A 27608-nucleotide genomic window follows, 5' to 3' on the forward strand; every position below is an offset into this window, starting at 1 on the left:
GGGCAGGCAACGGGAGAAGCTGAGGACAGGTCAATTCCTGGGCTGTGATCCTGGCCCTCAGGGTCCCTGTGAGTGAGCGACGGGACAGGGGAGGACTCCCCATCCGGAGACATCACCCCCTGGCCGCAACACAGAGCTTACTGTAGAGCCCACAAAATCTATGAGAGAGAGAGAGAATTGGAGAAAGTCAGAGACTGCCAGGGCATTGGGGCTCCCCTCGGCCACTTCTCAGGTGGGGTGGGCAAAGCTGGGCAGGGAAGTGACCTGCACAGGCTGTGAAATCCCAGCCAGGCCTCTGCCTAGCTGGATGATCTTGAGCCATTTGACCCCTCTGAGTCTCAATTTCCTCATCTATACAACGGTCATCATAGCCTCCTTCACAGGGTGATTCTGAGGGGTGAAAAAGACATAAATAATTATAGCTAAGGGCTTTTTCACAATGTTTAGTGCCTAGTAAATGCTGGAAATGATAGCAATTTATTTTATTTTTTACTTTTGTCCCAGAGGTCTGGCTCAGAACTGAACTGGAGGGATGGAGACCCACAGAGGCTGAGGGAAGGCAAAGTGGGGCTCCTTCACATCATTCTTAGCACTGAGAATAAGGCACTTTGGGGAGGGAGGAGAGGACGCTGGCTGGGCCCATCTCACCCAATTGCACCCCCAGACCCCTTCTTCAGAAAGGCCTTGGCTCTTAGTCATGCACTTCTGGAAGCTGCCACCAGAGGGCAGGCCCTGACCTCACACCAAGAGCACAGAAACCACCAGGTGTCAGGGTCTCCAGGGACAGGAGGCTCACAGACAGGTTTTAGCAGCCCAGCAGCCCAGGAGGGCCCCCCGAAAAGGAAGCAGGCAGCAGGGAAGAGTCTGGCCTTTGAATTTGGACCTGGGTTCAAATCCTGGCTGCACTGCTTCGGTGACCTTGGGCAAGTTAACTGCACCTCCCTGGGGACTCACCTTTCTCATTTGTAAAATGGTGGCCATGATGTCTGCATGATGGGGAGTCTTGAGCAGTGACAGTTTTTTCTGAGTATTCATCAAGTGCCCCTTAATAGACATAATCTTTCTTCTTCACAAGACAGCCCTATAAGGTGGTACTACTTCCACCACCCTCATTTTATGAAGTGCAGGAAACTAAGGCTCAAGGACATGAAGCCATTTCTTTGATCAACCTGCTTTCCACACAGACGGTCTGCCTTCAGTCCAAGGGTTCCACCACCAAACTAACCTGCCTCCTGCCAGATGAGATAATAAGCCTCACTGCCATTATCCCCATTTTATAGGTGAGAGGCTCCAAGAGAGGAATATAATTAATGGAGAGTGCTAAATATACACCCAGAACATGCTAATGTAACATGCAGGGTGCGACTGTGAAAACTACTACTCCTATTTCTCACTGCAGGGAACGCACACGCAGACAGACGGGTGTCTGTCCACTGGTGCCATCCCTGCCCACCCCCCACCCCCCCCGCCCCCTGGCCCCTTGCTCCAGGGGCAGGGTAGGCTCCTGGCTCAGAAGACCAACCCTTCTTTGGAGAGTAATCTGGCACTGCCATTACAATTGTAAGTGTGCAACTCCACTTCTGAAAAAGCACCCAGAAAACATTGTATATAACAAGGCACAAAGATGTCTAGCCTAGCATTGTCAGTGATGGTAAAATCCTGGAAACCTCCCTACCAGTCCCTAAAAGGAGAATGGTTAAGAAATTACAGTTCCTCCATCTGATGTAATGCTAAGCACTGGATATAAAGGGTTCTCCATAAAAGGATAAAGAAAGATCTTTCAGATATGCTCTAGGGTTGGGCACAAGAAGCAAGGGATTTGTTTAGGATGATGCCTATCCTGTGTTATATTAGCACATAACACTACTATATATTTTGTAAAGGGACATATAACATATGTTATGTACATATATGCATAAACATCTGATAACAGTGGTTAGCACTGAGCCTCTGACCTCATGTGTCAATTTTTTCTTTACTGTATTTCAGTGTTACTTGATACATACAAAAGTTGATATGTAATATATTACATATACAAACACCTGTGTGGGCTCACCATGAAAGAACTGTGATCGCCAATAATTTGTACATGCCTACACACCCACATCTCATGCTCCTGGCCTCCCCTCTTCTATCCCAACCACAGATAACCATCATCCTATCTTCTGTATTTATTGTTTCTTTGCTTAAAAAATATATATACAGTACTACCATAAACATATTTATTATTAAGCCACACATTATTTCGTGTCTCTTGGTTTTTTTATTGAGCTCCATAAAAATATCATTCTGTCATCTTCTGGAACTCGATTTTTTTCCCTCTCTTTCTCAATATTATGTTTCCAGGATGTGTCCATTCTGTTACTTATAACTAAAGTGTATTCATTCAATATGCACTATTCCGTAATATGAATATATCGCCATTTATCTATCCATCCTCCTGTCAATGGCCATTGTTTTCAGTAGTTTGCTATTTGAAACTGCTGCTAAGACCATCCAAGCAGATTTCTCATGGGTTTATACTCCTGGTTGGGTCTGCTGGGTCACAGGCATGCAAATGTTGGGATTTGAGGAATAACGTCAAATGGCTTTCACTGCCTGCACCCTTTCCAGCTCTGGTTTTGTCTGAGTACTCTGTGACACCTCTGGGCCCCACCACCAGCCCCAAGCACACTCGCCTTTGTTCTCCTGCTTGAGCTCCTCCTGCAGCAGGTCTGTTTGCCGGTTGCCCAGCACGAAGGCGAGGAAGGAGAGGATGAGGGCGTTGAGGATGCCGATGATGGCCAGGATGTACGCCCAGCGCACTGAACAGTCCCCCAGGGAGTACTTCCCGGTCTTGGCCCCGCACATGTCCCGGATCGTCTCGGCGTCCCAGCCGTCGGGGAAGATCATGCAGCCCAGCACAAGGCACAGAGCTGAGGGGACGCGAGGCCGGGCACACCGCCATGGTCAGGGAGGAAGAGAGAAGGGGTTGAGTACTCCCCAGAGCCAGAGGACCACCACAGCCCTCCAGGCTGGGCTGCGCAGCCCCCACCCCCGCCACCCCCCTACCCCACCTCCATCCCCCCACCTCCGCCCCCGCGCACCAAACCCCCCCCCCCCCCCCCCCGCCGCCCGCCAGTCAACCCAAGAGCCTGTTAACCGCTTCTGTGCGTTCCAGAAACTTTAGGGTCTGAGATGGCCTCCTGCCTCGGGGAGCAGAAGCTTTCCGGGACCTATAATGCCCCCATCAAATCAACTCCTCCAGGAAGCCTTGGTGCAAATACAAGAAAATAGTAACTCACGCTCAGCTGCTTCAGCTCCCTTTAGCATCCTGACCATGCTTACCCCCTCCCATCCTCCTTGTTCTTTATTTTTGTCATTCATTCAACAAACATTTATTGAGCACCATTCCCTTTCCTTCAAGATGCTGGACCTACGTTCTCATTCACGCAGTTGAGTGCTGCTCTCAAAGAAAAGACTGGGGTAAGTTCTTTCACTTACTGGGTGTACAACCTTGGGGATGCCACCTGTCTGTGTCTGTGTCATGGAAATAACAGCACTACTGCACAGGGTGGTGGTGAGGATTAAAGGAAGTCAGGTGTGTAAGACACTCAGTCCCCGGCATTTTCTCACTGAGGGCCCCGCGTGTGCAGGCACTAGACTGGGCAGGGGATGGGGGCATTGCTTGCACTCCAGCCTCACAGAGTTTGCAGTTAGGCAGGGGAAACTACTGAAAAACTCTTTGCTCTCCGTGAGAGCAAAGACATTACAGGCCTGGGGCTCAAATCCTTACTCACGTCTTTTCTAGATGTGGGAACTTAGGCCAGTTCCTTCACCCGTGAGCCTATTTTCTCATCTGTAAAATGGGGCTAATGATGGCATCCAAGTCATTGCAAAGATTACAGGAGGCAGCAAATGTAAATGCTTGACATAGTAAATCCCAGATAAATGTTAAATGTTATTATTACTATCATCAAAACTAGTCATAATGATAAAAAGAATAGTCACATAAATAAGGAAATTATTGGGGAGCAGGGAGCTTAGTTTCAGGTGGTGGAGGAGGGGAAACAGGGAGAGGCCAAGAAGAGGCTTCTACGGAAATAGGCCCCTGCTGGTTCCCCACCTTGGCATCCACTCACCAGTGTTCAGTGACCCACCTCTGCCAATCCGAACCCAAATAGTCTGTCTGGGTAGGCTCTTTGCAGTGCCCAGCCTAGTTGGTGGGACCTAAGTCTGAGCCAAACAGCACAAGCCCCACACAGCCAAAGAGAGCCAACCAGGCTCAGTAAGCAACCAGGGGCTGTGACCTTCCACTCCTGCCATGCGGTGTGAGCAGCTAGCCTTGTGACTTGTGACTGTGTCTGCGGCTTGATGTTGCCCTCTCGGTGTTCGACAGTCCCACCAGCAACAAGGTTACTGTGTCTGAGACCTGAAGGTTCCACACCAGGCCCATGGGGTGCTTAACCTGGGTTTTAGAAGACAGTGATGACAAAGAGAGGGTGGTGGTCAGTGCTGCCCACTGTCCCGGAGGCCCATCTAGTCCCCAGGGTGGGGAGGACGCCCTCAGCCTTGTCACGTGTCTCCCTCACCTATCGTTCAAGGAAGTGCTCCCTAGGCTCCAGACTCCCGTCTACCAGTGCGCCAGGGCCCCTCGCTCTAAGGTTTTGCCTCCTGTAGCCTTCCTCCGTCCTTCTGTGACACGACAGTATTCCCCACATCCCTAGGTTGTGCTCCTCGTCCTGATGCAGGGCTCCCCCACAGCACCGTGACCACACACACATTTAGGGCTGTGTCCCCTCTCCCCGTGCTTGCCTCCTCCAAGATGAGTCACAGCTAGAGTACCGCGAGTCGCTTACCTGCTGCGAAAAGGGTTCTTGGCAAAGGGAGACGGCAAATGCAAGAAGCCCTGGGGTGAGAATGAGCTTGGGGGAGCTAAAGAATCCCACAAGTTCGAAGATGCACTTTGGCCACCCAAATGGAGAGGTAAGCTCAGGGGGAAATCCGTGCTGGAGATGTAAATTTGGGAGCTGTGGGCAGGTTAATCCCTGGGACTGGAGTTCTGGATACAGAGAAGGCCTAGGACTGAGCGCTTGGGAGGGAGGAGAGGAGGAGCCTACGGAGAAGGTCCACCCGCCCACCTCCCCAAATATCCCAGATATTTTGCAAGGCCCTCCAGGCCCTTGTCGGAGACGAGAGGAGGCTCGAACGCCGGGGTCGGGGAAGGGGAGCGAAGGAGCGCCCTGGGTATCTGAGGGCTCCGGCCCAGGAGGCGCGCTCCCGCCTCCTCAGCGAAAGGCTGGGGGTGACGAAAAGAGCCTGGGCATGGGCCAAGTCCACCCAGCCCCTCCGTTTCCCCTCCCCACAGGCCGCATTTCCTCTCCAGCCCAGAGCGTCGCCGTTTCCATGGAGACGGCGCCCGCACCCGGAGCTCTCCGCAGCACCGCCGGGCTCGCAGGGCGGGCCTCTCCCTTTGGCAGCTCCGCGCTCAGCCCTCAAGGACTTTCCTTCCCGTGGCCCTGCGCCCGCACGCTCTCGCTCTCACCGCCCACGTGCCTCTCTCAGTCGCGTGCCTCCCCATTCCTTTCTCTTGTCCACCCTTTCATCTTTCTTGTTTTGCATCTGTCTCTTGTTCTGCTACTGTCTCTCGGGCATGTCTGCATCGCGCTCAAGGGTCGGCCTCGACCCTCCCTCTCCTCTCCCCTTGTCTGGTTAGATCTCTCTGCATTTAACATTCTTTCATCAGCCCTCCTCTTCTCTCATCCTTTTCTCGCTTCTCTTCCTTCTCTGGATCTAGCACCTGGCCCTTTCCTCTCTCTGGCTCTGCCTTCGAACACTGCACACGTAAATCCCGAGGGCCAGTAATGTGCCCGACATTGTGCAGAATGCTGGGGCCCCTGGAGGCGTGGTCCTCAGAAGAGGTGTGTGGGAGAAATAAAATCAAGTCAGTACACAAACAGAATACTTATGCATGTCAAGGAGTGCTTGCAAGGAAGCAGACTCGGGGTGGAGACCCAGAATAACAGGATGCTGGGAGAGGGAGGGGGTGGACCTCTCCATCTCTAACCCACTCTCTCTGCCTTCTCTGTTCTGCAGCGTTGTAGGTGATGGCTATGGGGCGCCCAAGGCTGCTCAGGGAATGGGAAACACCCAGAAGTCAAGCAAATGGAGAAAAACCAATCAGATGGCTTCCCTGGACCTGGGGGAAGAGAGGAAAAGACCACTAGGGACAGCCTAAAACAAGGAAGTGACAAAGAGTTTCAACCATCAGGAGATAGAATGACTCCAGGTAAGGCAGGTTTCATCCCCATGTGCTGAATGAGGAAACTGAGGCTGAAGTCTTTGGAGTCTGAGTTCGAGTCTCTTTTGGAAATAATGAGCCGGCTGTTTTGAATCACACACACAGGTGTGGGGTGCCATGTGGGGTAGGGCTTCTCAAAGGAAGCATTTTTGACATTTGACCTGATAATATTTCATGATGGGGGGCTGTCCTGTGCCTTATGGGATGTGGCACATCTCCCCCCACCCCACACCCCACCCTTGCCGTCATCATAAAAAACATCTCCAGATATTGCCAAATGTCCCCTGGGGGGGGTGGGGGGGCGCGCCAACCTGTCCCTGGCTGAGAACCACTAGTATAGGGAAGGGGCCCTCTGATGGGGAATCTCTATCCATTACCCTTCAGTCCACTGACTTCCCCTGCTCCAAGCAGCCAGAAAGTGTTGTGACAAAATTAATAATATGAATATTCATAATATGATAATAATGTTAACAAAGAGCGTTGAGTGCTTAACTACATGCCAAGGTGCAGAGCTCCTGACACCATGATCTTGTTTAATGCTATTACAAATCTATAAGGTAGGGAAAATCATGATCCTCATTTTATAGATGAGAAAACAGGTTCAGAGGAACCACGTATCATATCTCATGACACAGAGCTAGTCAGTGGTGGGATCTGTATTTAAACCCAGACAGGTCTTTACTTAACATTTTTCTTTTAATAGCCTCACTTTTTAACTTAGAGGCATTTACTTAAAAAGTAAGCTTTATATCACTATCATAGAAAAGGAAACCAGGATCATTTGCCACAAATAGAAGGAAACTATAAATATAATGAAACCAAAACAATGTTCTTAGATCCTAGCTGGATACTTTTGCCTGCCAAATGCTCTCAGCATTCTCTCTCTGTTTAAGAGGTTTAATAGTGTGTGAGGAATTAAGGAAATACTAGCACCAAACTGAGCCTTTCTCCTTGAAGCCATGAGACACTGCCCACCTTGCATGGCCTCAAAAGGAAGCTGAACTCCATTCTTCACTATGTTGCTTTAGGCAAAGTTGGTTTACCACTCTGGGCCTTGGTTTCTTCATCTGTAAAATGGGATCATGACATCCACCCCACTTATTTCATAGCACTTTTGTGAGAATCAACTGGCAGGTGAGAAGAGGTATGCAAATTATTACTGGTGAAGTGGGGACAGGTCATGGCAACTCTTGGGGAAGTGGGAAAAAAAATTTGGACAAAAGAGATAAGCCTTTTTCCAGATAGTCAAGAACGGTGAACAGTCACTGCCTGTGGAAGGTGATTAGCTTAAATTTTACACATAATCATGACAGAGACCAGTACTTTGCTACTATATCTGTTCATCCCCCTTCCTTACTATTATAACCCCCAGTTTTTTGCTGAGAACTTGACCATCAAAAATAAAGCTTCCAGCTTCCTTTTGCAGCTACATGACTAGGCCACATGAGTAGGCAAAAATGCATGCAGATGTGCTATGTGTCTTCATGGAAAATAACTTTATATAAACAGATTTGTAAGGTTGCTAGAATGTGCTCTTTGCCCCTTTTTCTTCACCCATTCCTCCATCCTGCTGCCTGGAATGCAGAGGTGATGGCTAGGGCTCTAGCAACCATCTTCAACTATGAGGACAAGGGCTTTACCCAAGAGTGGTGAAGCAGAGCTCTAAAAAGAGCTCTTGACTTCAGGGGCTACAATACCAGCTCTGGACTGTCTAACTCTTGGGCATTTGTTTTATATAAGAGACTGAACCTTGGGTCATTAGACCACAATTATTTTGGGTTTTCCTATCACATGCAGCCAAATTTAGTCCTGTTATAATAATGTGTTATTCCTTTTAAAGTTTGTATCACATATATGTATTGGGAGAACAGCTTTTTAATTGTGTGTCCTTGGGCAAGTCACTTCACCTCTCTGAACCTCCATTGTGTCATCATAGGGATGGTGATATTTACTTCTTAAGGCCACAACGTATATTGGGTGGTCACCATCATCACTGTAATGGGGGTATGTCTCATTGTTTGTAGCATGTGAAGTGGGACATCTACTCTGCTTGGAGAACAACATGGCAGTATCTATAAGAATCATACATGCACTTATCCCTGACTCAAAAATGTACCCTATGGCTGAACTTGTGCGTGTACACAGAGGGTGTGTATGGGGTATATTCACTGCACCGCTATCTTTATAACAAAGGACTGCAGTGTCTATTAAGAGGGAACTGATTAAATAAAGGCTGGTATATCCATGCCATGGAATACTGCAAAGCTATTAAAATAAGTGGAGAACAATTGTATACACTGTCATGGAAAACCTTCTAAGATATATTAAGAAATTTTAAAAATCAAGGTTCACATTACAATGTATAGTATAATCCCATCTATGGCTTTAAGAAGGATGTACCTTTTTTTTTTTTTTTTTAGTGTTTATTTATTTTTGAGAGAGAGACAGAGTGTGGGCAGTGGAGGGGCAGAGACAGGGAGACACAGAACTGGAAGCAGGCTTCAGGTTCTGGGCTGTTAGCACAGAGCCCAATGTGGGGCTCAAACTCATGAACTATGAGATTGTGATCTGAGCCAAAGTCGGAGGCTTAACCAACTGAGCCACCCAGGCGCCCCAAGAAGGATGTATGTACCTTCTTACAAGGTAGAACAGGTAGAAGGAATGAGCAGCTGTGAGGACTGACACAGGAAGCTTTCTGACACGTGATGTCTGCTGCAACAAACAGTTGTAAATGTAATTTTAAGTAGGCTCCATGCCCCACATGGGGCTGGAACTCACGGCCCTGAGATCAAGAGTCACATGTTCTACCCACTGAGCCAGCCAGGCACCCTAGCAATTGTCATTTTAAAAAGTCAAGCACATAGTGTTTCAGGCACTGTTCTAACTGCTCTATGTTTATGAATGAATTGTTATCCCCATTTGTATAGATGAAGAAACAGGCCCCAAAAGGTTAAGTGATGTGCCCAACGTCACACAGCTAGAGATAGCAGAGCTGGGGTGCATACTCTGAACCACCTCTCCTCTCCAATACATTAGCAGGTAGACAGCCACACATAGGCATGTTCCCTCTTGTTTCAAAAAGGCAGGGGGCAGTCCCTACACACAGTGGGATGTTATTCAGCCTTAAAAAGGAAGGAAATTCTGACACACGCTATAACATGGAGGAACCGTGAGGACATTATGTTCAGTGAAATGTACTAGTCACAGAAAGACAAATACTGTAGGCTTCCACTTATATGCTGTCCCTAGAGGAGTCAAATTAACAGAGACAGAAAGTAGGAAGGTGGTTGCCAGGGGCTGGGGGAGGGGTATGGGGGGTTAGTGTTTAAAGGGAACAGAGATTCAGTTTTGCAAGATGAAAAAGAGTTCTGGAAGAGAGAGATGGATGTGGTTCACGGCATGGTGAATGTCCTTAACACCATGGAATTGTGCAGTTAAAAAACGGTTAAAATGGTACATTTTATGTTATGTGTATTTTACCATGAGAGAGTGAGAGGGAGAGAGAGGAAGAAAGTAAGTAGGGGCAACACAAAAATGACATGATATATTTACCTCACGGACATGTATGTGCACAGAAAAAGATCTAGGGGAAATGGAAATTAAATTTATAAGAGTGGTGGCCTCTGGACAGGGAGGGCGTGAGGACTTTAGCCTTTATGTAATGTTTCAGCTTTTCATGGAGTGAATATTCATGTATTACTCGTGAAATTTAAAAACATCATCTGGGCACCTCAGTGCCTCAGTCAGTTAAGCATCCTACTCAATTACAGCTCAGGTCATGATCTGGAGGTTCATGGGCTCGAGCCCCACGTTAGGCTCTACACTGACAGTGTGGAGCCTGCTGCTTGGGATTCTCTCTCCCTCTCCCCTTCTCTGTCCCACCCCCACCCCCAACTTTCTCAAAATAAACAAACTTTAAAAGATTAAATGAATGAATAAAAATATTGATTTTTCAAAGAATACACACATAAACTTGCATATCTATAAACATTTCTAGAAGTATACAGAAGTAATTTAATGATGGATGCCTCGGAGATGTGGCCTGGGGGGGTGGAGAGGGGGACACTCTTCATTCTGTGCCCTCCTATACTGGTGAAAGTGTCTAACATCTGCACATAACAAAAACTATATTATTATGGACAATCCTTATCCATCTATGCCAGACCATGAAATCCTCTTAAGTTTTTAAAAAATAATTAAGAAACTAAAAGAGAGTTAAAGGGAAGAATGATACTTGAGTTTGGGAATTAAACATGGGTGAGACCAAAAGTAGTGAAGAATTAATGAGAGAAAATATACGATACACTCAGGTGTTTATTTTCTTTAAAGCTTGTGCTGTAAATGTGCCTTTATGTAAAGCTTTTTAATGATGCATTTTATGCTTAGCTATTTTAATAGCATTTCATTATAACACTGTTACACCATCCTCCAGGGACATTCGCTGAGCTGGGCACTCCCGAGAGGCCTCTGTTTTCGCTCAGCTGCCCGCGCCATGCCTGACATGCCACAGCTGTTACCCTTTACTGAGGGGTCAGGCAGGATGTCCCCAGGGCTTTTTGTCCCTAGGCAGACTCCACAGAGTCTTGCTATAGACTGAATTATGTCCCTACAAAATTCATATGTTGAAGCCCTAACCCCCAGTAGGATGGTATTTGGAGGTGATTAGGGTTTGGTGAGGTCTCATGATGGGATTAGCACCCCTATAGGAGGAGACACCGGAGAGCTTGCCCCCCCCCACCTCGTCAGCACACAGCCGGAGGACGCCTCTGCAAGGCAGTGGGGGGGGCCTCTCACCAAAGCAAGACCTTGCCCGAGGAGGAACAAATGCTGTGAGCATCAAGTTGCTACATCTGAGAGCCATACGGCTGAGAAAAAGTGTGATTCCATTCATATACAGTTCAAAAACAGGCAAAACTAACCTCCAGGATGAAAACTCAGGATAGTGATTACCTTTGGGTAGTGACCGAAGGGGGCATCAGGTTCCTGGTCTGTATGCTATTTCCACAGGCACGTTCACTTTGTGCAAATTCTCTGAGCCGCAGAGGTAACAATTTTTGTGCTTTTCTCTAAATATGTTATACTTTAATAAAAGCCAACTTTAAAAAAGGCTACATATGTAATGTGTCATAAGTAAACAGAAGAAAGAACCTAAATGCCCACCAATAAACCACAGGTTAGACAGAGCACATCTGTGCAATGGCACACCACGTAGTCCTGAAAGGGACAAAGGAAGCCTTGGTGTGCTGATGTGGGATGGCATGTGGGTGTGCTAAGTGAAAGACAAAGTCCAGAGCAATGTATGTGGCACGATGCTAGCATTCTCTAAGGAGTGGGGAAAGAGTGTGTGTGTGTGTGTGTGTGTGTGTGTGTGTTCTTCCATGGACATAAATATTTCTGGAAGAGTTTACAAGACACTGATAACCTTGATTACTTTTTTTTAAGTTTATTTATTTTGAGAGAGAGAGAGAGAGAGAGAAAGCATGAGTCTAGGAGGGGCAGAGAGAGGGAGGGGGAGAGAGAGAATCCCTAGTAGGCTCCACGCTGTCAGCACAGAGCTGGATGCGGAGCTTGATCTCACGAACTGTGAAAACTCACGCACCAGACTTGGTTACTTCTAGGGAGGGGAACTGAGTGTCTGGAGGACAGGAAGGGAGGGAGACATTGTACTGACAACCTGCTGCACATTTTGGATTCAGAGCCATGTGAAAGAGTGACCCACTGAAGCCGTAAGGTGGGCAGGAGCTGTCTACTAGTAGGTGACTATTGCCAGAGATTCTCACTCACTTGCAATGAAATAATGAAAGCAACAAAAATGGCAATGCACAGCCCAAATGTAACTCTCAGAAATAATGGGTTAGTCACAAAAACATAAAAATGAAAATCTCTAAACCCCTTTTGACTGAGCTTGCCAATTTCTGGGAATTTATCCTAAGAAAACCCTCATGGATATGCTCTAAGTTTTAGCTACAAGGATGTCCATCATGTGGTTACCTATAAGAGAGAGAAGAGGAGGAGAGGGAGAAATAATAAAGGAAGAACAGAAAGAAAGAAGCAACTTATTTTCCAGCAATATGGGAATATAGCTCTTTCATAACATGGAATACCACTTAGCTATGAAACTTTAATATAAATTTGCTCAGGCAGCTATTGAAGAAGACTTAATGATACAGAAAATACTTACAATATGTTAGGTTTCCAGAGGCTGTAGAAATTAATGCACTATAACTTCACTTTGGGAAAAAATAGTTACATAGCTACAGCAAATAGTTATATAGAATTTACCGTGGCAGACACTATAGTACTTTACACACCTTAGATCATTTAATCTGCACAACAATCTGCATTATTATTTTCTTTTCCCAGAGGAGGACACTGAGACACAGAGAGATTATCTAAGTTATCCAAAGTCACACAACTGTTAAGTTGCAAAACCAGCCAGCAAAAGGCTGAACCCAGAGAGTCTGGCTCCAAAGCCTGCTCATAATGAGTACTCTATAGTCTTATGAGTGTAGGCCAAGCAGTTAAGAATGACTGCTTCTAAACAATCAGCAAAACTAAAAGGCAACCAATGGAATGGGAGAAGATGTTTGCAAACGACATATCAGAGAAAGGGTTAATATCCAAAATCTATAGAGAGCTTATCCAACTCAACACCCAAAACACAAATAATCAAGTGAAGAAATGGGCAAAAGACATGAATAGACACTTCTCCAAAGAAGACATCCAGACAGCCAACCGACACATGAAAAAATGCTCAACATCACTCATCATCTGGGAAACACAAATCAAAACTACACTGAGATACCACCTCACACCTGTCAGAATGTCTAACATTAACAACTCAGGCAACAACAGATGTTGGCGAGGATGCGGAGAAAGAGGGTCTCTTTTGCATCGTTGGTGGGAATGCAAACTGGTGCAGCCACTCTGGAAAACAGTATGGAGTTTCCTCAAAAAATTAAAAATAGAACTACCCTATGACCCCGGAATTGCACTACTAGGTATTTATCCAAGGGATACAGGTATGCTGTTTCGAAGGGACCCCCCAATGTTTATAGCAGCACTATCAACAATAGCCAAAATCTGGAAAGAGCCCAAATGTCCATCGATGGATGAATGGATAAAGAAGATGTGATATATACATATATATATATACAATGGAGTATTACTCGGCAATCAAAAGAATGAAATCTTGCCATTTGCAACTACATGAATGGAACTAGAGGGTATTATGCTAAGCGAAATTAGAGAAAGACAAATATCCTATGACTTCACTCATACGAGGACTTTAAGATACAAAACAGATAAACATAAGGGAAGGGAAGCAAAAAGAATATAAAAACAGGGAGGGGGGACAAAACATAAGAGACTCTTAAATATAGAGAACAAACAGAGGGTTGCTGGAGGGGTTGTGGGCGGGGGGATGGGCTAAATGGGTAAGGGGCTTAAGGAATCTACTTCTGAAATCATTATTGCACCATGTGCTAACTAACTTGGATGTAAATTATAAAAAATAAATAAATTATAGAAAGTAAAAAAAAAAAAAGAATGCTGCTGGGAGCGTGAGATTACAGATGTAGTTTTGTTCATCTATAGTCCCCAGTTTTTCTACAAAGAACAGTGATGACTTTACAAAGCAGTAAAGGTCTTAGGAAAGGGGAGGAACACAGAGCAGCAATCCAGCATAGAACACACGGCCAGCTGCTTGCATTGCCTGTGAGTCCCTCCTTCAGGTTTAGAAAAGGATCAGGCTGCATTTGGAGCTGAGAGGAGCCCAGTGAAGAGTTTGCACACGCATTGAGATCCCAGCACTCCAATGAATTGCTTCCCCAGTGCCCGGTGCAGTCATGACCAGTGGCAACAACCTCTGACAGGCTGACCCTCCAAGGGAAGGAGGGTGTCTACAGGTCCCTGCTCCTAAGTCTGAGCACTGGTTCTGCTCCCCCAAGACAAGCGAGACTGTAACAGTCAGTTCCTACAGGTCAGCTCCAACCCACTGGATTTGTGTAGATCGAGGCCCAACCTTAGTGCCTCTATCAGCCCGATATGCTGGGGCTCGGGACTCCTGTGACTGGGCTCACCATCTCCCATCCAACACCCAGATGCTAGGAGGCACCTGACCCCACCCTTCCCCTCACCCCCACATGCAACCCATTCCCAAGGTCGACTGCCTTGATCTCCAAAACTATCCAGGATCTGACTTCTCTCCACCTCTACTACAACCATCTGTCCAACCTGCCATGACCCCCTCCTAACTAGATGACCACTGGGGCCTCCTAACTAAGTTGTCAGCTCCCACACTTATCTCATCAGCAGCTGCTCTCCACTCAGCATCCACAGTGAACTTTCAGAAACGGAAGGTGCCACTCCCCTGCTCAGTGCCCTCTGCAAGCTCCCCAGAAGCACTCAGAAGAAAGCACTGAGGTAGGCTCACCCACCTTCCTTGGAGCCATTAGGCTTCCATGCCCTAAACTCCAGCCTCACTGGCCTCCTTTCTGTCCCTTAAAACAAGTCAGGTTCAGCCCCACATAGAGGCCTTTGTACTGACCATTCCCTCTTCCTGGGACACTCTCTTCCTCTGAAATTCAGTCCCCAGCTCCTGGTTCCTGATCTTGAGGACACTACAGGATAGTAGGGGAACTAGTAAGAAGACAAATAATAGTGGGTGGGGGGATGGGTGAAATAGGTGAAAGGGATTAAGAGCACACTTGTCTTGATGAGCACAGAGTAATGTATGCAACGGCTGAATCACTATATTGTACCCCTGAAACTAATATTGTACTGTATGTTAACTACACTCGAATTAAAATAAAAATTTTTTTTTTAATTTTTTTTTTCAACGTTTATTTATTTTTTGGGGACACAGAGAGACAAAGCATGAACGGGGGAGGGGCAGAGAGAGAGGGAGACACAGAATCGGAAACAGGCTCCAGGCTCTGAGCCATCAGCCCAGAGCCTGACGCGGGGCTCGAACTCACGGACCGCGAGATCGTGACCTGGCTGAAGTCGGACGCCCAACCGACTGCGCCACCCAGGCGCCCCATAAAAATTTTTTTAAATGAGAAGACCAATAATTGTATCTGGTGTCACAGAAACTGTTACAGAGAGATGGACCCCCATCACTTTGTGGGGTAATCATTTGGGAAGAGTATTTACTTCATCACCCACACCAGGCCCAGACTGCACCAAGCACATGGCCTTTTAATGACCTTTGAACCCACCCACCCATGCATCCCCCATTGCCCTGGCTCAGCTCCGCCACATCTTCTCTTGGGTTTGGTCCAAAGTCTCCTCTCCCTCTAGTTCGGACCAGGCCCTCCCAGGTGGTTCCATCCCTTCTCCGTCCCCCTCTGGCTCCTCCAGGCAGGCATCCTTTCTCGAGGCCATCCTTCTCAGTGTCTCAGTTGCTAATCTCAGCAGCTGCTCTGGCTCTTCTCTCCAAGCCTCCATTTCTGGCTTCTTTTCAATCTGCTGCTAGGCTCTCCTCTTCTCCCTGCACATTCTTCCCGGGGTAATTTCACCCACCCTCAGACTCATTTGAGGATGCCTCACATCTCAGTCTCCACCTGAGATCTCTCCCCTAGGCTCCAGGCCCAAATATCCAATTGCTTGTGAGACTTTTCCTCTTGCACATCCCATAGGGTCTGTAAATTCAACATTTCCCAAACTGATGCGATCTTCCTCCTGCATGTTTGGGAATGTCAGTCCAGAGATCCAATCACCCAAGAAGGAAACCTGGAATCATCTGTACCACCTGCTTTGTCCTCACTCCAGCACAGCCACTGATCTCCTAAATAGGTCTCCTGTCCTCTTCCTCCTGTCTCCCTGCTGCCTCAGCACCTTTCACCAGGACCATGGGCTCCTTGCCCTCATCAAGCCTCCATCTGGTCCATCCCTGCAGCAGCCACCCCAGTCATCTTTCTACACCCACATGTGGCGCTGGTGACTCTCAGGCCTAAAAGTGAATGCCCATCACCTAAGGATAGGACCCAAAGTCCTAGCCCAACTTGGGAAGCTCTCCATAGCCAGCCCTACCTGCTTCTTCAGACTTATATTCTAATTCTTCCCAGTTTTCAATCTTTTCCCCTGTGTTCTAGCACAGACAATGGAATGTTGGAGCCAAAGTGTTTTGACTGAAATCACACACCAGCTAATAACAATTGCTAACAGTTCCTGAGGGTCTCCTTTGTGCCCAGGTCCATACAGTATTCACAGTCAACCCTTCAACAGCCCCTTGAGATAGTTACTATTATTATCCCTATTTTATAGATGAGGAAAACTAAGACTCAGAAATTGTGTAACCTTCCTAAAGACACTTAGTTGGTAATGCCATATTTAGCATTCAAATTCAGGTTGTCCAATCACTGAATATGCTGCCTCCAAAGGAGTGGATGGTGGAATAGGACTTCAATCAGATGTCATCATTCATTCATTTACAGGCACTTGTCAAGCACCTACTATGTGTCAGGCACAGACTCCTGGTCCAGGGCTCTCATTATACCATTAAACTTCTCTGGGATTAAAGTAAGGTTGGTAATGATGAATAACATAAAATGGGAATGAAAAGAAAACAACACAAATAGGAGGCTTTCAGGAAAAGAATAGTTCAGCTCTTGTCCTCTGGACCCCTCCAAATGGTCTTCAGTCCCTCTACCCACAGCCGGATGTGATATGTTTCCCCCCTGCTCAAAACACTTCAAGGCTGTCTAGGTATCACACTAAACCCAGGATGGAACCAACAACAGTATGATTATGTTGAAAAAAAAAAAATCTTATGGTAAAGAAAACATTCATAGACAAAGTAAAAAGATCAACTGGGAACAATATTTGTAACTCTTATCATGAAGAGCTAACTTTCTTAATATACAAAAGTTCTCTTTTTCTTGACATTTTATTTTTAAGTGATCTCTACACACAACATGGAGCTTGAACTTACAACCCTAAGATCAAGAGTTACACACTCTACTGACTGAGCCAACCAGGCACCCCCAAAAAAGTTCTTACATATCAAAGAGAGAAAATACCATTCATTTCTAACTTGATAGATATACACTATATATATAGTGTATATATAATGTATATATATATAGTGTGTGTGTATATATATATATAGTGTATATATAGTGTGTGTATATATATATATAGTGTGTGTGTATATATATATATATATATATATATATATATAGTGTGTGTGTGTATATATATATATACTACCTGGGTGTCTCAGTGGGTTAAGCCTCCGACTCATGATTTAGGCTCAGGTCATGATCTCTTGGGCTCTGCATTGACACTGCGAATTCTGCTTAGGATTCTCTCTCTCCCTCTCTCTCTGCCCCTCCGCTGCTTGCATGTGCTCTCTCTCTCAAAATAAAAAGATAAACTTTAAACCAAGTTTTAAAAAAGAAATATATATATAAGCTGACAGTTTACAGAAAAGATATATATAAAAAGTGTTTACTTCATTCATAATAAGAGAAAGGCAAATTACTACTATAAGAGAGTATTTTGGGGGCACCTGGGTGGCTCAGTCAGTTGAATGTCTGACTCTTGGTTTTGGCTCAAGTCATGATTTCATGGCTCATGAGACCAAGTCCTGCATCAGGCTCTACGCTGAGCATGGAGCCTGCCTGGGATTCTCTCTCCCTCTTTTTGCCCCTCCCCTGCTTGCGCTCTCTCTCTCTCTCTCAAAAATAAAATAAGTAAACATTAAAAAAAAAATTTAAGAGTATTTTTTTACCCATCAGGTTGGCAAAAAATAAAATATATGATAACACAATCAGTTGGCAATGATGTGGGGTAACAGGTACTTTTATACACTGCTGCTGGGATTGTAACTCTGTACAACTTCTACAGAGGGCATTATGGCTGGATCTGTCAAAATTATAAATATACAGACCATTTAATCCAGCAATTCTGCTCTAGGTCTTTATTTTGTCCTTATATGTATGTATCAAATTGTTTATATACAACATTATCCACTGAAATATTGTTATAGCAAAATATCATAAACAACTTAAATATTGATTAAATAACTGATGGCACATCTATACAAGAGTATATTATGCAGCTCTTAAGAAAAAGTAGCTCTTTAGGGGTGCCTGGGTGACTTAGTCAGTTAAGCATCTGACTTGATTTTGGCTCAGGTTATGACCTCATAGTTCGTGAGATTGAGCCCTGTATCAAGCTCTGCACTGACAGAGTGGAGCCTGCTTGGAATTCTCTCTCTCCGTCTTTCTCTGCCCTCCCAACCCCGTCTCTCAAAATAAATAAACAAACATTTTTTTTAAAGTAGCTCTTTATACACTAAAATGGAAAAATCTTAACAGTTGGGTGTGGTAAAAGCGGTGGAATGTGATATTTGAGATTAGGACATAAAAGGCAATGTGATGCAGTGCCTGGGTGGCTTAGTCAGTTAAGTGTCCCACTCTTGATTTCAGCTCAGGTCTTGACCTCAGGGTCGTGAGTTCAAGCTCTGCATTGAGCTCTGCACTGGACGTGAAGCTTATTTAAAAAAATTTTTTTTTTAATTTAAAAAGGCAATGTGATGGGCAAAACAATCTTAAAAAGGAACATGGTTGGAGGAATCACACTCCCTGATTTGAAAAGTCACTACAAAACAACAGTCATCAGGACAGTCTGCTACTGGCATAAGAACAGACATATAGATCAATGGAATAGAATAGAGTCCAGAAATGAACCCATGTATCTATGGTTAATTGATTTTTGACAAGGGTGCCAAGAGCATTCGAGAAAAAATAATCTTTTCAATAAATGGTGCTGGGACAACAGGATTGCTACATGCAAAAGGATGCTGGATCCTTCCTTACCTTACCTCATATATAAAAATTAACTCAAATGGATCAGAGATCTAAATGGGAGAATTGAAACCATAAAACTCCTAGGTAAAAACACAGAGGTAAGTTTTTTGTACCTTGGATTTGCAAAGGATTCTTAGCTATGACACCAAAAGCACAAGAACCACAAGAAAAAAAGATAAGATAAGCTGGATTTTATACAAATTAAAAACTTTTGTGTTTCAAAGGAAACTATCAAGAGAGACAAAAGACAGCCATGGAATGGAAGAAAACATTTGCAAATCATATACCTGATAAGGGACTTATATCTAAACTATACAAAGAACTCTTTCCACCCAATAATAAAAAAAGAAAAATAACCCAATTAAGAAATGGACAATGGATCTGAATAGATATTTCTCCAAAAAAGATAATACAAGTGGTCGATAAGCACAGGAAACCATGAATAATTAGAGAAACACAAATCAAAACCACAATGAGATACCAGTTCACACCTGGTAGGATGGCTATAACTTAAACAGTCAGATAATAAGTGTTGATGAGAATATGAAGAAATAAGAACCCTCATACAGTGCTGGTGGGAATACACAATAGTACTGCCACTTTGGAAAACAATCTGGCAGTTCCTCAAAATGTTAAATATAGAGTTGCCATTTGAGCCAGCAATTCCACTCCTAAGTATATACCCAAGAGAAATGAAAATGTGCATCCATGCAAAAAACTTGTACACAAATGTTCATAGCAGCATTCTTCATAATAGCCCCAAAGTCACAACAACCCAAATGTCAATCAACTAATGAATGAATAAACAAAATGTGGTCTATCCATACAATGCAACATTATGGCCATAAAAAGGAATGAAGTACTGATATATGCTATGACATGAATGAACCTTGAAAACATGCTAAGTGAAAGAAGCCAGTTGCCAAAACCACATAATGTAAGATCCCATTGATATGAAGAACAGCCCAATACAGAGAGACAGAAAGTTAATTAGTGGTTGTTCAAAGGCTGGGGAGGTTGGATAGGTGCTTTGTGGGATGATACCTAAAGGGTATAAGGCTTCTTCTTGAGGTACTGACAATACCCTGAAGTTGATTGAGGTAATGGTTATACAACTCTATGAATATGCTAAAAACCACTGAATTATACATTTCCTATGGATGAACTGTATGACGTATCAGTTATATCACAATAAAACTGTTGCCAAAAAGAAAGGTTAAGCGATACAGCTTCTTCCTTTCTCGGATCACTCATTCTGGGGGCTTCTGCCAACACATGAGGGTACTTAGAAGTGGATCCTCCAGCCCCAGTCAACCTGAGATGACCACAGCCCCCAATGAGGTCTTGGTTGTAACACAGGAGCAACCTTGAACCAGAACTGCCCATCTAAGCTGCTCCACATTCCTGTGACTCACAGAAACTGAGATAATACTGGTTACTTTAAGCAACTAAGTTTTGGAGTAATTTGTTATACAGCTATAGATAACTAATAAGCCATTTTTGTAAAAAAAAAAATTGTTTGCATTTGCTTGTATTTTGTGAGATTTCTTGGAAAGGATACTCAAGAAAATGGTGATAGGGGTTATCCCAGAGAACTCTGAGAGGATCATTGGGGAATGAGGGCAGGAAAGAAGATTGATGTCTGATTGTATACCTTTTTTACCTTTGAATTTTGTATCATGTGCATGTATTAATTATTCTCCAAAAAACTTTCAACAACTATATACCAACAGATAGTCTGCAAACTCCCTACCATGGCTTAGAAGCCTCCACGATCTAGCTTCCCTTTCTGAACACTCACTACTCCTTGCCCTAATTGCTGGTAGTTCCCAAAACACACCAGGCCATTACCCATCCTCATGCCTAGGATCATACTGTTTCTTCTGCCTGGATGCCCTTCTCCCTCCTCCCTATCCTCTATCAAATGCTGCGACTTTTTTGGAAGACTTCCCTGGCTGTCCTTAACTGTGTCGGAAGTCCCCTTTGTGCTCCTAGAATACCCTGTGCTTGACTCAGTCATTTCATGTGTCATGCACAAAGTGATGATCTGTCTTCTTTCCTGCCTCTCCCATTACTCTGTGAGCAGCCTGGCAGCAAGGACCCTTACTACAGATCCCCAGAGCCTAGCATGGGGCTTAACACACAGGGGAGGCTGTCAGTAAAGGACTGTTGTGAGAAAGAAAGGAAAGGTGTAGGGAGAGAGGGTGGAAAAAAGGAAAGAAGGAAGGAAGGGACAGTTGGGGGAGGAAGAAAGACAATGGAGTGGGGGAAGAAAGAAATCCCCCTAATGTGCTCAGCGGGACATACACATACAACAAAGATGTACTGGGGGTGCTTGGGTGGCTCAGTTGGTTAAGTATCCGACTTCAGCTCAGGTCATGATCTCTTGGTTCGTGAGTTCGAGCCTCGCATCGGGCTCTGTGCTGACAGCTCAGAGCCTGGAACCTGCTTCAGATTCTGTGTCTCCCTCTCTCTCTGCCCCTCCCCCGCTCTCACTCTGTCTCTGTCTCTGTCTCTCTCTCTCTCTTTCAAAAATAAATAAACATTAAAAAAATTAAAACAAAGATGTATGGGATGAATAAAATCCCAAACCAAATCTGAAACAAACCCCAAAGAAATGGGGAGGAGTCTGGATACACACTCTAAGGCTGGGAAGGCTGGAAGGTGCTCACCTCAGGATCACCAACCCCCTGCTGCCATCCCCACCTTCAGTCTCCCCAGCACCCACCCACACCACCTCCCACGTCCTATTCCCTGCGGTGACTCCAGCACCCAGGCAGTGCCTGACACTGAGTACTGAATGAATTGTGGTCAGAATCATCTCCCTTCTGTGGAAAGAAGAGCCTCACTCTGTGACATGAACTTGTCTCTTCTCTCTGGAACTAGGTTTTTTCATCTGTAAAATGAGGCAGTTGGGACAGCTGATTTGTAAGACCCTTTTCAGCTGACTGTTAATGACTTCTCGTGGCCTTTGATCATCCCAGCGATCCAAACTCTCCCACCTGAGCAGCAAGAGCTCCTCCCAAGCTGCTCTTCACTCAGACTATGTCACAGGAATGACAAAACCATTTATTGAGTGCCTGTTGTACACTAGGAACACATTCAGTGATTTACACCCAACATTGTGTTTATTTCTTTCTACCACTTCTGAGATAAGTACAGTAATAATCTCCCCAAGGCACCTGGCTGGCTCAGTCAGTGGAACATTCAACTCTTGATCCCCGGGTTGAGTTCTAGCCCCATGCTGGCTATAGAGATTACTTAAAAATAAAATCTTAAAAAATAATAATAATCTCTTTTCTACAGAAAAGAAAACTGAGACACAGAGAGGAAACCCACTTATACAGGGGCACACGTCTGGGAAGGAACAGAGAGAGAATTCTAAGTCCTCTGCTCTAAACCACTACCCTACTCTGCCCCCTCGGACTCTCAACCAGGCTTCCAGCCTGCGTCTCTACTCCAGCCAGCAACCCCCACTTGGCTAACCTCACCCAGCCCACAGGTAAACACTGAGTAGAAAGAGCTGACAGAGAGCTGACAGCCGTACCTTGTAATTTCTGTATTCCTCCCCCAGGTTCCAATTTGGTGGTAAGGAGAGGTACTAGATCCATTTAGACTTGCGTTAAGTTTCAGCTCCACCTTTTGCCAGAAGTGTGACCTTTGGGCAAGTCGCTTCAACAGATGAAGAGTAAATGACATAATAGATATGAAAATGTCTAGCCCGGAAGCTGGCACATTGTGTGTTCTCTCTAAGTAGGAAAGACCAGGTAAAGAGTAGCAGAGATACCATGAGAAGTGACCACTAACTCCATGAAGAGCCACGTGGGTCTTACAGCCTCTCCACTTAACATTCGAGTCTTATGCCAAAAACCTCCCACCACTGCTCCCATCATTAATGCTCCTGTATAAATCCTTCATAAATCCTTGGGCTTTAGAGTCAGACAGACCAAGTTACAATGCTAGTTCTGCCACTTATCATCTTGGACAAATGAATCCTCTTTGAGGCGCAGTGTTCTCATCTACAAAATAGCAATAATAGTACCTACTGCATAGACTGTTGTGAGGATTAAATAATAGTATGCATGTAAATGTTTATTTATTTTTATTTTCTTATTTTTTAAGTCAGCTCCATGCCCAGTGCAGAGCTCAATGCAGGGCTTGAACTCACGACCCCGAGTTCAAGACCTGAGCTGAGATCAAGAGTTGGACACTTAACCGACTGAGCCACCTAGGCGTCCCCTGCATGTAAATGTTTACATGGCCAAGCATACAATGAAGGCTCAGAAATGTTAACTATTTTTCCAAAATAATAATAATAGCTGTAGTAGCTTTGAACTGCTTACTGATTAAAGTCCAAATATCCGACACAGTATTCAGAGATTGGCACACTGTAACCCCATCATTTCTTCCTCACCTCTCCTCCCACTGCTCCCCTATGTGGATGTCACACTCAAGCCTGATGTGGCTTTCTCACTTCTGTGTCTCTGCCCATGGTCTTCCTCTCCATTCAGAATGTTCTCCCACACCTCACACCCGTCCACACCCTCACTTTCCACTCAAGCCTCACCTGCCAACTAAAGGGCCACCTCCTCAAGTGCCCTGGGTTTCCACAGCATTTATGATCCAGCATATATTAGTGCTCAGACCCTCCAGAGTGAGGCTTCTTTCTGTACCTGTCTTATCAGAGGTCACACTTTATTTCCCTTTTTAGGAAGTGACCTGTCTCCACTATCCGTCAATGTGGGCATGTGACTGAGGCCTTAGACAAAGTCACATTGGTTAACTAAGTGATAAACCTGTGGCCAAAGGCTGAGCCAATGAGAATCAGCCCTGAAATTTTGCTGGAACCACTAACAGATGTCCTTTTCCCACAGGCATTGCTAGGCTAAAGCAGTATAAACTCAGAGCTGCTAGTAGCCTTATTTATCACCTTCAAGAGAGAAGTGGACTTTAAAATGATGGAACCAAAAAATGGAGACAGACCTATTCTAAATGGCATTATTTGGTGTCTGGATCCATCTCTGCTTGAAGCAAGATAGTATTTTTTTTTTTTTTTAGGATTTTATTTTTAAGTAATCTTTATAACCCAACATGGGGCTTGAAGTCACAACCCTGAGATCAAGAATCACACAGTCTACCAGCTGAGCCAGCCAGGCACCCCTGAGGCAAGATACTCTTGACTTTTAAGTTATGTGAGTCAAAACCCCACCCTCTTTATTTTATTTTATTTTTATTTATTTAAGCCATCTTGAGTTGGGTTTCTGTCACTCGTCATTGAATGAATACTGCCCAGTATAGCGATCCAACTAGATGGTAAGCTTCTTGAGACTGAGAATTGCACTGTATAGCCTAAATCCCTGGAGACCAGGATGATCTCGGTATTGCAGCAGCTAGCACAGGGATGATCACAGAATAAGTAAAGAATAAATAAAGGAATAGGTATCTTTACATCTTCCCAATAGTTCAGTGTTCTGCACTTAGAAGAGTCTAAATAGGGGTGCCTGGGTGGCTCAGTTGGTTAAGCATCTGACTTCAGCCCAGGTATGATCTCACAGTTCATGAGTCTGAGCTCCACAGTGCTGAGCCTGCTTAGGATTCTCTCTCTCTCTCTCTCTCTCTCTCTCTCTCTCTCTCCCTCTTTCTCTCTGCCTTTTCCCCACTTGTTCTCTCTCTCTCTCTCTCTCAAAAATAAATAAATAAACTTTTAAAAAAGAGCCTAAAATACTTGAATAAAAGTTCACTTGAACAAGAATTCTAATTCTTACCTGATATAAACAAGGCCCTTTGCTGCTCTGTGGTTCCTCTGAGAGTGACCGATTTCTTACTTTCTGAATAAAATGATCTTGGTGAAAGAGTTGTTTTAGGAGACCCACAGGCCTGAAAGAGATACTTTCAATCCACTAATGTAACTGGTTAGTCTCCCACTGTAAGGGTGACAAAACTTAGATTTAAGCTAAAAACAAGTGCTTAATATTGCAGGGTGAATCACCCAGACAAAGTCAGACAAGACCCTATCCCATGACTCATAGTCCAGTGCTCTGGCTTCTGTCCTGTTGTCACTTTATTAAACAAAGTGGATCAGTCACTTACCCAGAGAACTCAGAAATCTCTAAGTAAAATGGAATAAACTGTTCAACTCTGCTAACTGGCCTCCTCAGCCCTCAGGTGGGGCAACAACACAAGGGAAAGAGCACCGGGCTGGGAGTCAAGACCTAGTTTACTCCACTACTGGCTGTGTGACTTTGGGTAAGACCTTTCCTCTAGTTTTAATCTCCTCTCTTTAAAATGGAGGGGTTGGGAGGGTGGGGTTTGAAGGAGCTTATCTCTATGATCCCTGAAATTCTATAATTACACAGGGTTATTGGACACTTCATCAAATCCCAAAGATTAAACCCACATAAATTATAGAGACTTGGAAGGTCAAGAGGTCAGCAACCCATCTGCAGACTCCAAATTAAGGCTGAGGAACTGAGAATTCCAGATGAGAATATATTCTTTCCAGCTTGCTTTTGGAGGAAATAGAATGAAAATAGATAAAATCACCTTCTGGGTACCATGGAGAAATATGGAGAGATATCTCCCACACACTACAATTCTTCTTCCTCAACTTCAAAGGTCCTAAAAGACCCACATCTAAGTAGATGGAGTGAGACAGATTTGAAACAAGCTCATTAGAATGTCTTCCCCTGAATTAACACAGCTTTCTTCAAAGTAGTCCTTTTGAGAGTAGAGAAAACCCTTCCAATGGGACAGTAATTCCTCCCTCTACTTGTAAAAGTCCTCTTGGGGAAGCAAACCAGCCTCATGATTTTGCCTTCATACCTTGGCTCTCATCACAGGTGACAACTCCCAATTTGATCACCTATTGTATTTTCTATACTTGGCCCTAAGTGACTTTCAGCCATTTCCAAAAGTCATATTCTTCCTTTAAAAGATGGAGGTTTCCGTCAATGATGATGTTCAAGAGAACACACCTCACACTCCAAAGAGAATTCCCTCCAGTGTTTTGAGCAGTGGAATTATCAGCAAGTGATATAACACCTCCTGTAGGGAGTCTCTTTTGAAGAGGCTCACACTTGTTGAATGCCCTGAGGTACTTATTTTGAAAGACCATCTCTGCTGCACCTCATCACATTTTCCCTTCTCTTTCTCATCCCTGGAGAGCTCCAAACTTTTCCTAGCCCTCCTCCCCCATTCCTGTTATATCTTGGCCTTTCCCCAGCCCAACTTTCTTCCCTGCCTGCAATTAGGCAAATACCCAAGTTGCTGAATCTTCAAAATCTGCCTTCGATCAAAAGATAGGTGGGGATGGGGACACTAATGGATCCTGGAATATGGTCTCAGCAGTTCCTATTTCCAAAAGTCCCTTCTCTGGTTCTTAGGGTAAGATGTCTGTCCTAGCTAAACATTTCAAAGAGTCCCAGGGACTCATTCCCATTGGGCATAGTACCAGAACCTTTCCTGCATTGGGTGAGGGTAGGAGGTGGAGATCTGCCCTCCCAAGACCCCCATGTTGCCAAATTCTGTCAACCACCCACATTTCAAACACTAGATAGACACTACAGACAACCTCCTATTACCTTCCTTTATCTTAATATAGAACTTTAAAGTTTACAAGATACTATTTCATTTGTTCTTGGAATCTTCTCCATTGTTTTACAGATGAGGAAACCCAGCCTCAGAGAAATAAAGTGAAACACCCAAGTTGATAATGTCACCAAGATAAAGGTCAAAGTTACATCTCTTGATTTCCCTCATCTCATGCTTTTCTTGATACAACAGAAATTGCTCACTCCTAGAGTAACTCCTCGTTCAGATAATTATCTCCCTTAAGACAGCCAAAAGAGACTCTCAGAGACTCTAACATAACACTAACCATCACTAAATGCAGTCTGCCCATATCCAAGCACACACATTCAAAGACCCAGTTCTAAGGCTCTACCTCCTGCTCCAAGGTGTCTCTCTCTCATAAATCCCCTCCCCAGTGGCTGCCAAGGAGGTGTGTCTTTGGATAGAAGAGCAGAATCTATCTCTGACCCCTCCAAGAAGAGGTCCTGGAAGGGGTCAGAGGGTTCTAGGGGTCCCATCCCCACCTCTCCCCTACCTGCCAAGAGCTGCATCCAGGCGCAGATCTTGTAGACCGTGGCCGTGTTGCAGAAGAAGAAAAGCGCAAAGCAGGTGATACAGCCGAGGATCAGCACCATGGAGAGCAGCACGAAGAAGGCGGCTGCCTTGAAGGCGCCGGACGGGATGGTGCTGAAGTCGGTGAACGAGCCGCGGCAGGTAAGCTCGCGGCCCGCCAGCCCGCTGCCCACACAGTAGTGGAAGAGGCCGAAGTAGCCAGGCTTGGGGGTGCTCACGCTGTCGCCCACCCAGTAGGGCTGGATGAAGACCACCACGTTGATGATGGCGAAGCAGATGGTGAAGATGGCCCATAGCACGCCGATGGCCCGCGAGTTCCGCATGTAGTGCTCATGGTAGAGCTTGGAGGCCTCCTGCGAGGGCAGCAT

At 45.1% G+C, this 27608-nt stretch overlaps 1 protein-coding gene across 1 annotated transcript; it reads right to left on the reverse strand.

Moving 5' to 3' along the window:
* Positions 1–57: 57 nt before the first annotated feature.
* LHFPL4 (LHFPL tetraspan subfamily member 4) lies at positions 58–27608 on the reverse strand. Its single transcript, XM_047094573.1, has 3 exons — positions 27203–27608; positions 2679–2915; positions 58–158 (listed from the first exon to the last, which is right to left on the reverse strand). Exons 1-3 carry the CDS (start codon positions 27606–27608, stop codon positions 58–60), a joined length of 744 nt encoding a protein of 247 aa, XP_046950529.1.

The sequence above is a fragment of the Lynx rufus genome, unplaced genomic scaffold (assembly GCF_022079265.1).
Source record: "Lynx rufus isolate CCGP_SWC_20201006 ecotype Redwood Valley unplaced genomic scaffold, mLynRuf1.p SCAF_4, whole genome shotgun sequence".
Classification (NCBI taxonomy): Eukaryota; Metazoa; Chordata; class Mammalia; order Carnivora; family Felidae; genus Lynx; species Lynx rufus.